We start from the raw sequence: 18,122 nt of genomic DNA, 5'->3' as shown, positions 1-18,122 counted from the left end.
TTGTCTCTTGTGTGTTGGATAGAACTAGTGTATGGGGTCACTGTTGATCAATGCGGACTTGGTGGGCCGAAGGGCCTGTTTCCATGTTGTGTCTTTAAATGAACTAAAACAAAACTACTCATGGAACTATATAAATATCCAACATTAAGTCACAATGGCACAGAAATTGGCCCCTTGGCACACCAAGTACATGGCAACTGTCAAAATCACTATTATACCAACCCTACACATTTTATTCTCCTCGACATCCAATACATCTCTGCAGTTATTTGTAACATGTTTATGTTCAAAGCCCAGAGAAAACCTGAACTTAAGAATCAGTGTACATAAATACAGTAGTCGAACTGGCTAGCAGTCAGTCCGACTGAGGGCAATGACTTTATGATACAAGTTTAACCACAGATTGTCTCCTCTCTGTCTCTCTCTGAAGCAGTGGACCTATTTCCACAATGCCCTTAATGTTTATATCTGTAATGATTCATTTAATAATAATAATAATAATAATAATAATAATATATCTTTTATTTAAGGTCAGTCAGTTAGTTCATGAGCTGTCTCTGATTCACAACTATTAATTGCTGCCATATTTCTAATTCAAGATGCTTGCCATTTTCTTTTTAATAATTAATGGGGGATTTAACCATCCACAGAATGCAATCCAGTCATTAATTTCAATGCTGTTTTGGGATCTCTAGGACGAATTACAGGTATTATTTAGCACATCAAACATCAACAATGTTTGGCTGTCTGTATGGTATTTTGGGGCATTTTGAGTCATGTAAGGTACACGGCCAAGGAGGAGAAGCTCCTACTTGACTTGGAAATTGAGGAAGTCCATCTGGGCGTCTTCCGTGCAATGTTTAGTGCTCTTGCAACCACACTGTGACTTCATGTTTCCTTTATAATCCATCAAAAGGGTTAGGCTGGTAATTACTTTGCACAGTTCCCGACACTTGTGTGATATGGTGATAAAACCAGCCAAAGCTGGAGACCGGCAGGTCCATTATTGAATGAGTGGGCCTTTAAAACTTGGCACATATCACTGATGTTCTTTTTGATCTCGCTCTTCTTGGAAGAACCTTTCTTTAACCTTCCTCTTCCTTTTGTGTTTGATCACCCCATCTTCTCTCTGAGGAAGTCACCGTTTTACTTTGCCAAAGAGGAAAAAACATTTCCTAAATGCACAATAACAGTTCACACCCCCTGGGCTTGTCCCGAGACCCTTGTTCATCTTATGCATTGGAGGGGAAAATACGACTACTTTCAATTTTTGCCCCTGTCTTATGAATCTACTTTCTGTACACTCTCTGGAAATGTTATATATAAATCTATCCAGATTTATGTAAAAGTTCAATGACTGTATATGGCAAAAACTGACTACACAGTTCAACTGATCCATTGCAGTCAATGTAGCCACTTTTTTTTTTTTTTTTTTTTTTTAACTGTTCGTACTGTTTTTATCAGAAACTGGATTGTTTTTATTTATGCGTGAAATGTTTAAGTTTTTATGTGCGATGCTCCGGTATTCCCTGAGAAACGTCTTCTCATTTTGCACTGTACAATTGTTGCTTTGTATGATGACAATAAAAGGATGATAATGATAATGATATTCTCCACCTCAACAACAGTACTTAAAAACCTTTCTGCCTTCTGCAATTAGACTGCCAAACTTTAGTAACCCAAGTAGATTCAGTTAAGGGCCAAACTAACTGAGGAAATAATAATAAAACTCTCTCATTCTGACACACAGAACTCCAAGTCTAATTCTGTCATTAAGGTAGAACCACAAGCCAGAAGAAATGCTACACAAATAGATCTTAATTGTACCAATCCACCCCAACTTCAGAAATTAAATATGATGGAGTGGTCATGGAGACCGATATAGGTTCAAAATATACACTAGGTATTCCAAGACAGACCTTAATAAAGGGAAGGTTACTCCCGCTGCTGAATGGATTCACTTTTGTCTATCCAGATTTATGAGTTAGTTCTTCTTGGGATTAGTCTACCATATAATCCAGATTGGTTTGTAGCTACACAGAGTACATCCAACCATGATACAGTCAGCCTTTTAAGCTGCATCATGATACTACTTGTATCTATTACTCTGCGTAATTACCTAATTGGACTGAAATAATAAAATCAGCAGTCCAAATTGCTCCTACCCGAACCATCCAAAGGACCAGGGCTGCAAGGTCTTGCCTGCATCACCATTTAGCATGAGACAATGATGGGAGGATCACAAAGGCAGGAGATAGACACAAAATGCTGGTATAACTCAGGCAGCATCTCTGGATAGAAGGAATGGCTGGTGTTTCAGGTCGAGAGCCTTCTTCTTGACCCAAAATGTCACCCATTCCTTCTCTCCAGAGATGCTGTCTGTTTTACTGAGTTACTCCAGCATTTTATGTCTATCTTCGGTATAAACTAGCATCTGCATTTCTTTCCTACACAAAGGTAGGAGATGTGATTTAAGGAAATAGACACATCCTACCCACCTTAATTCCGTCTCTTCCAGGTTGTCCACCGTCTCCGGATTTTCCCTGAAAATAGAAATTCTGTCGTTATTTGTGGCCAGAATGTTTGTTTCATGCGATTGCCATGTATTGAGGTGAGAGGCAAGGGCTGGCTAATGTTACTGTCACAGGGACAAAAGGTTTCATCCTTTCATGATAGCCTTGGTTGTAATCCATGATATGGACCACAATCAACCTGTGCTCTCATGCTTTCTCACTCTAGTATGACGAAATGTGTTTTGTATTTGTATATAGGCTTTAATCCCGTAAAATGCCCCAAAGTAGCACAGACATAGCTGGATGACTTGTCCCTCACAGCTCCAGTGACCTAGGATGTTGGGCGCTATCAGTGTGGAGTTTGTACACTATCCCTATGACTATATGGCTTTCCTCTGGGTACACTGATTTCCTACCATCTCCCAAAGCAAATGAGGTTCAGTAGGCTCAATAGCCACGGGGAATTGCCTAGTGTGTAAGTGAAGGGGAGCAGGGGGAGGTTGATGGGAATGTGAAGGGAATGGGTTGTTGGGAAAGTTTGTGGGGAATGGGATTGCCCTGAGAGCCGCAATTGATTTGCAGCACTGAAATGGTCGCCTCGAATCCTATGGAATTATGGAAATAGGGAAAGGACTGGAATGGGAAGCATTTTCTCAACTCAAGACAGTACACCAAATGGCGGAGAGTGAAGTTTCAGAAGCAGAGGCTCACAGAGACAGGATGGAGTGATTACAACTGCAGATAGTCATGTGGCTGAAACAGAGAGTGTAGAGACTGGAGGGTTGAGGATCACAGTAGAGGATTGGGGAGCATTGATGTTTAGTTAAGAATAAGAATTTGCATTGTTGAAGTATTAATGGAGGAGAACCAATGTAGGTCAGTGTAGGTCAGGAGCCGAAGACAGACACAAAAAGCTGGAGTAACTCAACGGGACAGGCAGCATCTCTGGAGAGAAGGAATGGGTGATGTTTCGGGTTGAGACACTTCTTCAGACAGGAGCAGACGGCGCTATTTTTGCAACAGTACAGGGAGACACAGTGGTGTAATGTCACAACGCCAGAGACACGGGTTCGATCCTGACCATGTGTGCTGTCTGTGTGGACATTGTATGTTCTCCGTGTGACCATGTGGGTTTTCTCTGGGTGCTCCGGTTTCCTCCCACATTCCAAAGACGTGCAGGTTTCTAGGTTAATGTGCTTCTGTAAATTGGCTCTAGTGTGGAGGATGTGAAAATGGGATAACATAGAACTAATGTATGTGTGATTGATGGCTGGCATAGACTCAGTGGGCTGAAGGGCCTGTTTCCATCCTAGATCTCCAAAATAAACTAAGTGCGCGCCGGTACATTTAAAAGGTTAACCGAGATTGTTTGTTTTTCCAGGCACATGACACTTATGTTTATTAATCATGCATACCAGCGTTTTATTGTGTATAAAAAAACACTGGAGTTGGGCTGCCTTTCCTAACCAAGTCTACAAATGCAAAATGCAGAAGGTTAAGCAGAAGCTGCTGGGATTGATATCATGAAAGCTGCATCCAAGCCAGCAACGGCCTGTCCCAATCTGAACCCGAGTCATGCAGGAGAAACAAGGAATCTGCCATTTCATGATCTTTCCAATTGTAACCAGGAATCTGACACTTCTTCAGTTCCTGACTGGAAACAATCAGTTTTGTGTGGGGTGAAGGAAGCTGATCAATTTTGTCCAAACATAACTACCAGTCTGACCCACTACTTCTGATGTAAAGCACTAATCAATCCAGCTTTGCAATATAACTTGAAGCAACTGTGGTCGGTGATGGATAAAATCCAATGACTCATTAAAAAGCGGCCAATTTCTTAAATGTCTTGGCCCTAAATTTGGCCATGGTACACCAATTGAAGAAATGCTATTGCACTTCTGAAGGCACACTGCCCTGGATTTTTGGAGCAGTTGAATCATCTATTTAACTAGAGAAAGAATGCAGTCAGGAATTTGAAGGAAACTTGTTGAGTCTCACTCTGTCAGTGGCTCCCCATGAACACAGACTCTGCAAAGCCCAATAACAAACCCCCGGTGCCAGAAAATGTTACTCTGTTGGAACTGAACCATTTTAGCACAAATGTCCATCTCCCGATTCTGCACTTTGTTGCCCGAGCAAACATGCCCTAGCAAACGTAGCAAAAATGTAACTCAGGTAGTTCATGTCTGTCAGTGCCTGTGAAGCATTGCATCTGTTCTGTAATTAGCACACTGAGTACTCTTTGACACTGCTGAAATAATTGTGTTTGCAAAGCCTCACAACATCCTGGGTTTAGGCATTGGGACAATACAAACAGGAAGAAATGTAAAGGAAGATTAATTCTTAATTCCATTGTCACATGGCTGCTTGGCAAATGACAAAGTTCCAGAAGTCCGAAGGAGAGCGAAAAGTCAAGTCAAGTCACATTTATTTATATAGCACATTTAAAAAACGACTCTCGTTGGCCAAAGTGCTTTACATTGGTATAAGAATAGTATAACAAACAAACTACATACATATAGCCCTGGCTCAGAGGACGTCAAGAAAGGCTTGGGAGTACAGATGAGTTTTTAGTCTCAACTTAAAGGAGTCGATGGAGGGGGCAGTTCTGATGGGAAGAGGGATGTTGTTCCACAGTCTAGGAGCTGCAACCGCAAAGGCGCGGTCGCCCCTGAGCTTATACCTAGACCGCGGGATATTCAGCAACCCCAAGTCGGCCGATCTGAGGGACCTGGAGGTGGTGTGGTGGGTGAGCAGACTTTTAATGTAGGTGGGGGCAAGCCCATTGAGGGCTTTGCAGACATTTGTAGAAAAACGATCAAAGCCAAAACTTACCGGTAAACCGTCAGTCCCTGATTTTCCTGAATCCCCTGGAGGTCCTTTTGGGCCCGGAGGTCCAGGTGGTCCTGGGGAGCAGTTTGCTTGTCCTTGTTCACCCTGGGATTGAAACAACCACCATTAGAATCCACAAAGGCAGTGCGTGCAACTTCCAACAACTAGCTTGCTTTGTCAATTCAAGGAGTAAGTCATTAATATGATGCAGAGCAGCCAATAAGCATACTGCATGACCAAAGAATGGGTTATTAGAGGTGGGAGGAATGAATACAGAGCAGAATAAAGTGGGGCCTAGTCACAGAAAAGGCATTTACCTTGAGATAGAGACGTCTGATGATCTGGTCAGCAGGTGGTAGTATATTCAGTCGAGGTGTTGTAAACTGAACAGGCGTAAGCCAGAGTTCACGGATCAGTACAAAACCAAAGGTCAAGAGATGGTATGTTTGGTTTGGAAGGGAAAGGGGTAAATAGAGGAGGGAGGGAGGAGGGAAAAAGAGAAGAATGTTGAGAAAAAGCAGCAGAGCTCAGTCACAGAGCGAAAGCCAGCAACAAAAATATTTATATGTGGGCGTACAGTTGGTGAAAGGAAAATAAATCTAGAACCTTTCATCATTTGCCAAATATTACAGCAAAAACAAACTTACAAATTAGAACACTAAAACAATTTTTGTTTCACCAAAAGACTGCCCTCAGTATTAGTTGCTGGCTTTAGTAAAGAATATTTGGATCCAGTCTTATAACAAAGTGAACAAGGTTTTGTGTTCTAGAAATGTCACCTGCCATTGGTATCATGGAATTCTCCCAATTAAAAGTGAACTCCACTCATTAGTAGGGTTGCCAAACCTCCAGGACTGTCCAGCAATTTAAGATCAATTTCCTAGATGCTGCTAGTTCATTCCATTGAGCAGTGGAAGTATGTTTTCCTTTCCAAAGTGGCCTTGGAAAAATCAATCACTGATAAGATGGATATGATTTTCTTTCTTAAACAGATGTATATGATGGGCTGCTTATAGTGGGGGAATGGGAGCAGCATAATGGAATCAGGTGTCCATGTAATGAACCTTCTAGGAGTATGTAAAAACTAGTTGGTCAAATCAATGAGACTACATCAACATGCTAGGCAAGTATAATATGTAATATTATACACGTATAATGGATTAATATCCAATCAGTGCTGGAAATAGATTTTTTTTGCATATTGCTTCACAAATCTAGCCAGTAGCAAAACCAATTTCAGGCTGCTTCCTAGGAACACAAGTCACTCTGTTGCAAGACGGACCATAATGACAGTGAAAGCACTCACAAACCTTCACAGTCAGGATCTGATTTAGCCGCAGTGCTGCTAGTGAAGTCCCAGGGAACTCCTACAGAATGTAACATAGAAACTAAGTGATTCTATCCAAGGGGCAGACAGAATCCGTTCAATACATATGGCTCAGAGAGTAGCTCTCTTATCTCTGTCAGGTTATAGGTGGTTATCCCACTCAACAGGATGAAGCACAAACATTTACAATGCACTGAGGTACTAAGTGAGAACTGCATTGTCAGTGGTGACTTATTTCAGACGATATATTACTCGTTTGTCCTCTTGGTTGGTGTGAAAGAGCTTGTGACACTATACTGAGGAAGAGCAATGTCCAGGCCAATTTTCATCGCTCACCTCGGAGAAAAATGATCACTTTGCTGTTTGTGGAAGCTTGTGATATGTAATTGCAAATGCTGCCCCATTTATAATGTTAAAAGTACTTAGTGCTCCTATATCCTCCCACATCCCAAAGGCATGTTGGTAGTTTATTTGGTGACTATACATTAACTGTTATTGTTGTGTAATGCCAAAACAAGTCAAAGGAGAACTGATGGGCATGTGTGAGAGGGAAAAGTTTGGAGAGCAATCAGGAAAATAAGGAGACGGAGAATTTGACTGATGGAATGGTCTATTGGGAACCAATATGGGCTTGATGCACCAAAATAAACTAATTATGCATTGTTATAAGTATAAGATGAAAATCACTTTTAGACATTATGAATGAAAAGTGATAGGAATATTTTACTTTAATATAGCCACTTGTTTTTTTTTTAAAGTTACCCAATTATCCTCAATGCCCATAGAGATATTTTTAATGTTCCTTGTAATAATCTCCTTTTCGCGAAGTATGGGTGCTTTTGACAGATATAGGGGTAAAGAGTTCTTCAAATACCTAAGGCTGGTTTCATTATAAAAGGGTTGAAATGCAAAATGAAGGATTTCAAATATGAATAGCTTTGAAAGTGATTGACCAAGACTTTAAAAAAAAAGATTTTGTTGTCCTACCCATATGCCAAACCTACCCAAAACAAAGATCAGGGAGTCAGATGCATGCTTCCATTTCTATACCATCCATATTAATGAACCAAACACAAGGGGAAGTGCAGAGCCACTCTTGCAAACCAATTACTGTTGCAGAACAATATTTCCTGGGACATTTTGACTTAAACAGTACAATCTCCACTAAATAATGAACTTGAGAGATCATCTTGAGAGAACACATAATCTATCGCTCAACCTAATTATGCGAAATGAAGCCAATCAAAATGTTTTAACAAAAATACAGAATATATCTTTACTCAAACAGGAAGGAAAAATAGATAGCAGAGAGGAATTTAAGGAAGATCGTCACAAAGGAATGTTTAGAATTTTGACACAGATCGGGAGGAACTTCATGTTTTTTGACTTTGGGAGAGTTTATTATCTCCATGGTGTTAGAGTAGCAATTGCCTCTCCAGCACCTATTGTAATGACAAAGTTTGGGCATTTAAAAAAAAAATACAGAAAAACTCCTAAACTAATACTGCTAAAGCCCCTGTCCCACTGTACGAGGTGATTCACGAGTTCTCCCAAGTTTTCTCCTGATTTGAACTCGGAGAATGTCCGTAGGAGTTTGTGGATGCCTCGTAGCAGCTCGTAATGCTAACGGTAGGTACTTGGAATATGCGGTAAACTCGTGACGTTTTTTCATCACTGTAAAAAATGTCCACGGGTAAAAAAATACTCGTGATAAAAAAATCTTTTACTTTTTACTCGTAAGAGCCGCTACGAGACATCCACAAACTCCTACGGACCCGCTACGGACATTCTCTGAGTTCGAATCAGGGGAAAACTCGGGAGAACTCGTGAATTACCTCATACAGTGGGACAGGGGCTTAAAGTTATTTCCAAAAAAATAGAAAAAGCTTCATGCAGCATTTCTTAGATTGCATTGTTACTGTGAGGGTGACAGGATAGATTCTGACTGCTTGGATTCAGTAAGATCTTTCCCTCCAACACCATTCTCCTTCTCTATTTCTATATCCCTTGATTTCTCTCAATAGCTAAAGAATTATTGATCTCCTCCATGGGATGACCAGGAAAGGACATGAAAGGGAGATGCAAATTTGATGTTCCTGGAGAGTGATTGAGCCAACACATTCATAAATGTTGCCAAATGCAACCATTACACAAATCATTTATTTGGAAGCATGCTTCAGAAACCCAACCATCCATGTTAATGGTCAAAGCACAATGAGAAATATGGCCCTCCCCCTCAAAAAGAGATTGCTAGGAAATTGACTGCTGTTCCATTCCACATAACTATAAATATTGGAACATGAATTCTGAAGATCCATGCAATTGAGCAACAGCAAGTTTAAAATATGGTTTTTAAACCAGATCGATTCTTGGGAGAGCGGGTTTTTGAGGTGAGAGTAAACAGACTGGATCTTCACTCCTAAGAGTTTAGCAGGATGAGAGGTGACCTCATCGAAATGTACAGAATTCTTCAGCAACTTTGCAATGTCGATGCAGAGTCATTGGTAACTGGAGCCAGCGATCACATTCTCATAATAAGGGGTTAGCCATTGAAGAGAGGGAAGAGAAGAAATGTCTTCACCCAGTGGGTGGTGACATTTTGAAATTCTCCACCAGAGATGACTATGGAGAATCAGTCATTGTGAACTGTATATTCAAGTCAGAGATCTATGGGATTTTAGATATTAAAGGAATCAAATGATGTGGGACTAGTGAGGGAAAGTGGTGCTTTAGAAGTTTAAATATTCTTATTGAGCAGATACAAATGGCGAGTGGCTCACTGCTTCTGTTTCCTATCTCATGTTCCTCTATGAGTATTTCAAGTCTTGACCTGAAACATGACATATCCATGCTCTCCAAAGATGTGAGCTGACCTGCTGAGTTACTCCAGCACTTTGTGCCTTTTTTGTTTGTAAACCAGCATTTGTAGGTCCTTATGTCTATATTCAATGTAATAGTCATCGTCACTGCATCAATTGTGGAATAGGAGTCAGAATTATGGCCTTGAATGGTCACTATTCTAAGGCATTGTAAAACAAAAGTATGACTAAACCATTCCACAGTGTGTGCTAAACAAATCCACTTTAACTGATTTAAATTCCCTTAAGATTTTTTAAAAAAAAGCAACAATCTACCCCTGTGAACAGAAGTTCTACAATCTTTGTTATCAAAGCAGCCAGACATGCCAGGATTTTGCAGTCTGGGATTAATTTAGACGACTTTCTAGATGTCCTGGTAATAGGTCTGTACAGGATCATGAGATGTGATACAATTCTTTTGGCTATCAAACAATCTATGATGTAGCGTTCTGAAAAGACTGCTGATTTTGGTTCATCTACAAAAGCTAAGATGAGCTTTTGTAGATGATCTACATCATGTCATCTACAACAGCTCATTTATGAATATTGGAGGCATGGTTCCAACAAATAAAATACTAAATAGCTTAGATAATAAACATTTATAAGTTCTGATAACATTTTTATCTGTTATTTTAGTACAAACCTAGAAATAAATATGTTTGGTGAACATTGAATACAAATATCACCAGTCATACTAAATTAGAGGGTTTCCAATAATAACAATTAGTTAAATAACAATGGGAAAAGATAAAATTCAACGTTTAATTATTGTTACAGGATTGGTAGTGCTATTTCATTTAAAAACCCGAAGGAATCTTTTCAGTTTGTAATTGTAGTTTGGAGACCAATGTTTACGCAACCTTCCATTTTAAGGTCTTAGTTATAATCTCAAAGCAGCATATAGTTTAATTCCTCACCAGCCACCAATAAAGTGAAACGATTATGTCAAGCCCGTTTAGGAAAGGGGACTGAGAACATGGGGACTCCTCTGTCACAGATGAACATGGCTGCCGGACTTTAAGTCAGATTTGAGATTCAGTTTTAATCAATTCCCATAAGGATGATTAAACAAATCAAAGCCAAGAGGTATACAGCTACCAGGCAGTTTCTGTATCAGATACCCAGACCCACATTATTTTATACCATGGTTTAACAAACTGCATAAGTGAAATTTGCAAAAATTGGTATGGCAGGATAACAGTACAGGTTGTTAGGGAGTAAAAGAAAAATAATGGCCAATATCAGGGCTGTAGGAAAATCTAAATCAAGACAGGAAAATCTGACTATTTCTTTACTCAGATTTGTAAATGGAATGTTGATAAGTCCCGACCCTGCAAAAATGTCATTATTTTCCATTGTGCACTGTGTACCGTGGAAATGAGAATGCTTTATCCTCAAATGTCCCAATCTGATGTTAAACTATGAGTGACCATGTTTTCACGTGTAAATATTTGTCCAGAGACCTGTCTCAGGAAGTGAATGTGTAGAATGGAACTGCAGATGCTGGTTATACACCGAAGATAGACACAAAATGTTGGAGTAACTCAGCGGGACAGGCAGCATCTCTGGATAGGAGGAGTGGATGACGTTTCTGGACGAGACCCTTATTCAGACTAGGGTCGAAGACCTTAAAGAAAGGTCTCGACGCGAAACGTCATATATTCCTTCTATCCAGGGATGCTGCCTGTTCCCGCTGAGTTACTCCAACATTTTGTGTCTATATTCAGTGGGGAATGAGGGATCAGAGTGATCATGCAGAAACCACAACTGTAATGTCTTTACCCAGAGAATAATTACATTCAATTTAATTATTTTAGAAAAAATGAAAATCAGCGGACGTATAAAGCAGGGACTGTTGTAGTTACCATGTTGAAACATGCAGCAGATTGTTTAATGGTTTATTAAATGGACATGCCAACACCAGTGTGAGATGGCTGCGTTCTCGAGATCCATATTGTAGATGTGATCACTAGAGGGATGCTCGTATCAAAATGTAACCAGTATTTGGGGCTCTGGATTGATTTTACGAAACAAATTAATTATTTTAATAATCGCCTACGGCTTTCACTAAGATTGAAAATAATTGCAATGTGAGAAAAACACAGTAAATGTTTTCAGTAAAACTGGTATTTCAATAATAAAAGTGAGTCAAACTGAATTATGGAAAAAGTTAATTCAGAAAGCGTTAAATCAAAGGGAATGGATGGAATGAAACACCATTAATTACATTCTTGAACCGTTAAAATTGAAATTATAACCATATTTAAGGACTAACTTTGCATTCCTCCCCCTTGCTAGAGAATATATAAACTCATTATATGACCTTTTACGCACGTGACTATGAAAACAGACTTTTCAAGAAATATTACTTACAGTCAATGCTGAATCTCCACGATGACCCTAGAAAATGACAGAATAATCAGATTTGAGTTTGCATTTAGTTTATTATCATGTGTACCAATTAACAGTGACATTTTTTGTTGTGTGCTAACCAGTCAGTGGAAAGACAATACATGATTACAATCGAGCCATTCGCAGTGTACAGATACATGATAAAGGGAATAACTTGAATAATGTTTAGTGTAAGATAAAGTCAGTAAAGTCCGATCAAAAATAGTCTGAGAGTCTTCAGTGAGGTGGATAGTAGTTCAGGACTGCTCCCTAGTTGTGACAGGATGGTTCAGTTGTCTGATAACAGTTGGGAAGAAACTGTCCCTGAATCTAGAGGTGTGCGTTTTCACACTTCCATCCCTTTTGCCCGATGGGAATGTCAATTCCTGATGGGAAAAGCCCCAATGGGATGGCAATGTCAGTACTTCATAATATAATTTACATTATACCTCTATAGCAATGAAAAAAAGTTATAAAATATTATAAAGCATTATGGCCTATGGATAGGTCATTCACCTCAATTGATTCACTTTGCTACCTTTGCTTCATATATAATGCTAGAATCAGGTATTAATATCTTCTAAATGCAAACTTTAACTTTTTCTCAACATTCTCCACTATATCCACTTTCACATCTTTATCGAGTTAAATATGAACATTTTAATGAACGTGAAAATTAGAAAGTCACAGGCATACAGTACATTCGCAGGCCCTTCAGCCCACTGAGTGTATGCCAGCCATCAAACACTCACTGATACCCATTTCCACTTTGAGACCTGTAACACTGCTTTAATTTTCAATGGTAGCCTCCATCAAAATGACGCGGGTTGACGGTCGACGGTCGATGTAAGCTTGAGGGAACCGCCGTGATGGAGGGGGGGAGAGAACAAAAGGAGGAGCCGGCGTGCTTTGTGCCTTTGTCAGTGCCGTAGGTGGCCGCTATTTGCATACATTGGGTATACAAGTAAAGACATTTGCATATCACTGTACCTTAATTGGTACACGTGACAATAAAAGACCTTTGAAACCTTTGAATTTCACTGTGTCTTGTCACATGTGACAATAAAGTCTTCCATTCCATTCCATTGATAAGACTCATAGATAGGCTTTGTACAGTAACACCGATACCACAGGAAACTAGGGAAATAGTTGTATAGCTACATTAAAGAAAATAAGTTTTTAATTTCACAGATGCAAATCGGGACAAAAGTTGAAGAAACGTGAAGTCTAAAAGAAACACAAAGTATAAAAATGTTCAATTAGCAAACAAAAATTGTTAAGTTTGCTAATTAGATATACACGGCTTGTGAGTTCTTCAACTATCTCACCAGGAAATATTAACATTTAACTCACAGGCAGAATAACAGGTGGTTTGTGTGTTTATGCATCTGCATTTGTGTATACAATGGGGCTGCTCTCAGAATGTGGGGGTGAGTGAGAGTGAGGTTGATCCATTGCAATGTGATGCTCGCTCTAATCCCAGAGTCACGGAAATTTCTCATGAATGACTGGAAACCCTAAATTGATACCATTCTGTTCCCTGATATCTGTTGCCCTACAATGTGCCCAGGGCATCTTCTGCAATGTTGCCCCTTTGTGGAAATTCCACTGTAATAGCAACACTGACAACTGAAATGGACATTGAAGTATAAAACACGTAGATTTGATTTCTCATTCAGTTTTGTAGTGAACTTGACAATATTTTAATAACCTTCATGTCTGGAGGTCTTACATGACAGAATAGCAATGACAAATGGATAACATTCTGCTCTACATATGGAGCCATTGGTGATGCTTTAAATTCATAAAATCTTCCTCTGAGAGTTTGGCCAAAGGCAATTTTTAAACAATGGGACACTATCAAAGAGCATCACAATTTTGTAAGGAAGCAGCTCCCATTCTCAATATCTATTAATGTACTTGTAACATTGGCTGATCATTTACTGTTCACCCATCTCTACCCCCTCCAATGTTTTTACATTCTTCTTTATGTTCTCAGTTAGCTTTATATCTTCTCCCAGTTTTGCAAACAAATAGTTAACACATTGGAACTTTTAACTTAACATTGGTAAAATTTGTAAACTGTGAGCTCTCACCTTGTCTCCTTTTGGACCATGTAGACCCTGTGCAAACATAAACAGTTAGCCATATCCCAAACCACCTCACTATATCAAAATGACATCTTTAAAGTTCAACTCAGCATTACGATGGTTATAAAGAATGGAACTTAAGAATTCAGAACATAAATACATATCTTATGATATCTTGTTTTATATTTACAATAAGAGTATATATTGACATTGACCTAGAGTGTCTCTGTTAGACATCTCATCATAAGCAACGGCAAACAGCAAAACTTCAAGTAATATTCAGTAAAGCTTCAAGTAATATTCAGTATATTTCAAGTAATAAAATGAAGCTCTTGCAAATATATATTAATGCCAGCAAAAAAATGTAATGTCTCAAAAATATCCATTGACTTGGCCTCCGGTGTATATGCAATGAATTCCACAGATTCACCAGCCTCTGACTAAAGAAATTCCTCCTCATCTCCTTTCTAAAGGTACACCCTCTTATTCCGAGGCTATGGGCTCTGGTCCTAGACTATCCCACTAGTGGAAACATCCTCTCCACATTCACTCTATCAGGTCTTTCTTTTGGGTGATTGGTGGACTGACGTTGGTGAATAAAACTGTACACAGCATTGCTTACTGTTCTGGGTGAGCACTGGAGTTGTGCTGTGAATCTGCACAATGCTTAGGCCGTGTGTGAGGCTGCCCTGATTATGTTACGGCACAGTTTTGAAAGGGAAGGTAACATGCTTGTGAGGAAAGGTATCTTCCGTGGACGATCGAGTAAATTGTGCTTGTAGCAGACAGAAATGCCAAACAGGTCAATATCCTTGAAATCCAGAAACACAGCAAAAGGCACCTTTGTTTTTCTTTAGGGAAGTGTTAGATACAGTGCTACCTGAAGAAATACATAAGCAAACCTTCTCTTAATATTATGAGTGGGTTATTCTTTGCCATAGAATCTATTCAGTTGATCATTTCCTTCTCCTTTCCCATCAATCCAAGATTCCTGCAACCCCTAACACTAACCTCACATCTTTCTCTACTTTCTCCCACTCCCTTTGATCCTCCAGCAGTAGTTCTTGGTAGAACATTTATTCTCCCCTCGTGTCATTTTTCCCATCTGTTCCTGTTCTTATAAAACCTTTCACTCACAGTCTTCTTTCTAGTAACTTAGCGGGCAGTAATTGACTATTTTATTCCTCATGTTTAAAAGAAATTTGATCTGTTGGGCAGCTGAACTGGCCTCCGACAAAAGAAGCAAAAATAAATAGTATTAGTTCGAACAGCAGCACTGAGCCAGCATTATAAATACACACAAACAAACAAAAACCCTCAAAACCAGTCCCCTCAGGAGCTATACAACACGTTCAAATTAGGCTGAAAGATTAAACGGTCCCATCCCTATAATTATGCATTCATTACAATAGATTTGAAAGGATTGAATGGCAATATTAAAGCTGGAGTAAGGAGTTCGAAAAAGTAATCCAATGAACTTGCAATGCACACTGAAACCAGACCAGTTAGTTTGTCCCTGTATACTATTATGCCAGTGTAAAACCTTTGATGATTAATTCATTCAAAGCATCCAGTTAGCTACCTGAGATTCACCAATAAATATTCAACTTGGTTGTCAGAGACTGCACACTTCAAAAACTGCCGCCAGTGTAAGTGATTCGTTTTCAGATCATGTGACTTTCAGCATCAGAATTGTGACTTTCAGATCTTAAAATATGTTCAGGAAAGAATTTTGTAATGATGGTTGCCAAAGGCCAGGAATAATCTCATCAACCAGGAAAAGGTAATGTTTGAATAAAATGCAATCAATCCTGCTCCACATTTTCAGGTTGGTAAATTTATCCACAAAGTTACACTTCATCCAATATCCTGCCCACACCATTCCCATGACCACTCTAACTATTTAAGACCCTGTAGGTCTGATTAAACTATAGGTTTATTTATTGCAGCTGTTCCACAAAGTGGAGGCATCTATGAGCTATTGCTAGGCCTCAGGAGGTGGGATTAATTTTGTGTACAATTCCTCTTGCTATAAACGTCAAAATGCTTCAAAAATACTTGATTGACTGTTTTGAGATGTCCTAAGGTTATTAAAGGAACTCTTGTAATGCACTTCTTGCTTCCTTCCATTGGTTACCAGATTACCTTCCTTTGGTTATCCAACAATAAACATCACCAAAAACAGATGAAGTGGCCATTTGTCTCACTGATGTTACTGGGATTTGTCTACAAAACTGCAATTCATCAAAAATGTGCTTCAAAATACAAATTCTCCCCTTCAGCAACTTCTTTGATCATGCTAGCTTTGTGATTCCAAATGCTGGAAACAATGTGGAAACAGGTCCTTCGGCCCACAGAGTCCGAACCAACCATGTGATCCCTGCACATTAGCACTATCCTATACACACTAGAGACAATTTTACATTTTGTACCTAGCCAATTAACCTGCAAACCTGTAAGTCTTTGGAGTGTGGGAGGAAACCAAAGATGTGGGAAGAAACCAAAGATCTCGGAGAACACCCACGGGGTTACGGGGAGAATGTGCAAACTCCGCACAGACAGCACCCATTGTTGGGATCAAACCCGGGTCTCTGGTACTGTAAGCGTTGTAAGGGAGCAACTCTACCGCTGCGCCACAGTGCCGCCCGGGATGTACTGGAAGAATAGCAAAAATGACCAGCAGCCCTTTGAGGGGATAATGCAATGATACAAAGCCACACTTAATGATCACTGCTTATGGCTCAGTATATCAGCACTGTTAAAGGTAGTCTTGAACCTGAGCACTTCAAGGAATAGTTTTCAAAGAGTCATCTTAATTTTTGTAAATGTTTGGCTTTACAAAGCAGAAGGCTTGCAAAGGGTACAGAAATGAAAATCAAACTTTTGGGCACCTCAAAAATGGAACAAAAATTTGTGACTTTAAAGAAAAAATTCAGCGATTTCTAGAACAGCCGATGTTGGTTTACAAAAAATGACACAAAGTACTGGAGTAACTCAGTCGGCCTGGCAGCATCTCTGGAGAACCTGGATAGGTGACCCGAAATGCCACCCATTCATTCTACCCACCGAATTACTCCAGCACTTTGGGTCTTTTTTTAATGAGTGAATTCTAACTTGCTTTCATTTTACGGTACGTTGTAGTGCAGACACCAGCTATTGCAAGCACAGAAGAATTGGCACATGTCAGCAGATATGAGTGCATTTAATTTGGAATGAATAGCTGTGACTTAAAGGCATAGACTGGAACTTTAAAATATATGCACAACAGCGTGACTGTCTCTCTGGTTAATGTGGAAACATGTGCGGCCATTTTCTACATTGCAAGCTCACTCTCATTCATTACTGCTACACATGGGACTAGTTGCACTGGTGATGTTATTTGTTCCTGTACACTCCTTTATAATTTGAATTACTTTGTTTAGGTAAAATATATATAAACCATTTTTTTGCTGTTCATTATGGTATTTACAGAGTAGTACTGTATGTTTACACATCTGTTGTGCTGATGCAAGTAAGAATTTCATTGTTCCGTTTCAGGACATATGACAATAAAACACTCTTGACTCAGTCCGTGTGAGCCTATCATTTTAGCCAATTAATAAATGCATTTCTAAACTTCACAACTTTATTCTCCAATATGTTAAATTCAGAATTGCAACTTACCTTTTCTCCTTTAAGACCAATGTATCCCTTTAGAAAGCAACAAAACAATGTGATAATATTAAGGAGCTTAAAAACATTGCAACAAAGAACAGATGGAGGTCATTACACCCCCAGGACTGATTTGCATTCAGTGAGATCATGGTTGACCTGTGATTGTAATTTGTTATATTTATCCTTTTCCAAGATATCATAATTCTCACAGTTATCAATGACAAAAAATATTAAATTGGTAATTTTGTAGCATCAAGTGTTGCCTATGGAACAGTTGCACATTGCCTAGCCCTCTCCATGTAGATGTGTTCCCTCGCATTCTATCAGTCTTTTTGATTATTTGTACCTCTTAATGTAATAGCGATCTCTGGACAAAGTTGCTTGGGGACACCACGTTTTCTAGCTTTTCACTCTTTTTTCACCCAGAGAGTTGTGAATCTGTGGAATTCTCTGCCTC

The 18,122-nt window shown here is 39.3% G+C and overlaps 1 protein-coding gene across 38 annotated transcripts in view; it reads right to left on the bottom strand.

The window, feature by feature from the left end:
- The window catches only part of LOC116966354 (collagen alpha-1(XIII) chain-like), a 206,335-nt gene that overhangs the window by 66,690 nt on the left and 121,523 nt on the right, over positions 1 to 18,122 (bottom strand). For 36 of the 38 annotated variants that reach the window (XM_033012496.1, XM_033012505.1, XM_033012494.1 and 33 more), the window contains 6 exons: positions 17,675 to 17,701; positions 14,018 to 14,044; positions 11,904 to 11,930; positions 5,663 to 5,728; positions 5,349 to 5,450; positions 2,499 to 2,543 (listed from right to left, as the gene is read on the bottom strand). In XM_033012496.1, coding sequence (XP_032868387.1) covers positions 2,499 to 2,543; positions 5,349 to 5,450; positions 5,663 to 5,728; positions 11,904 to 11,930; positions 14,018 to 14,044; positions 17,675 to 17,701 — 294 coding nt within the window. Of the gene's footprint in view, positions 1 to 2,498; positions 2,544 to 5,348; positions 5,451 to 5,662; positions 5,729 to 6,655; positions 6,713 to 11,903; positions 11,931 to 14,017; positions 14,045 to 17,674; positions 17,702 to 18,122 lie in introns of all 38 variants that reach the window. The other 2 variants (XM_033012495.1, XM_033012510.1) reach the window with 2 other exon arrangements.

The sequence above is a fragment of the Amblyraja radiata genome, chromosome 37, assembly GCF_010909765.2.
Source record: "Amblyraja radiata isolate CabotCenter1 chromosome 37, sAmbRad1.1.pri, whole genome shotgun sequence".
NCBI classification, from domain to species: domain Eukaryota; kingdom Metazoa; phylum Chordata; class Chondrichthyes; order Rajiformes; family Rajidae; genus Amblyraja; species Amblyraja radiata.
Note: the sequence above shows the minus strand (reverse complement) of the source record. Positions and strands in the feature narration are given on the sequence as shown.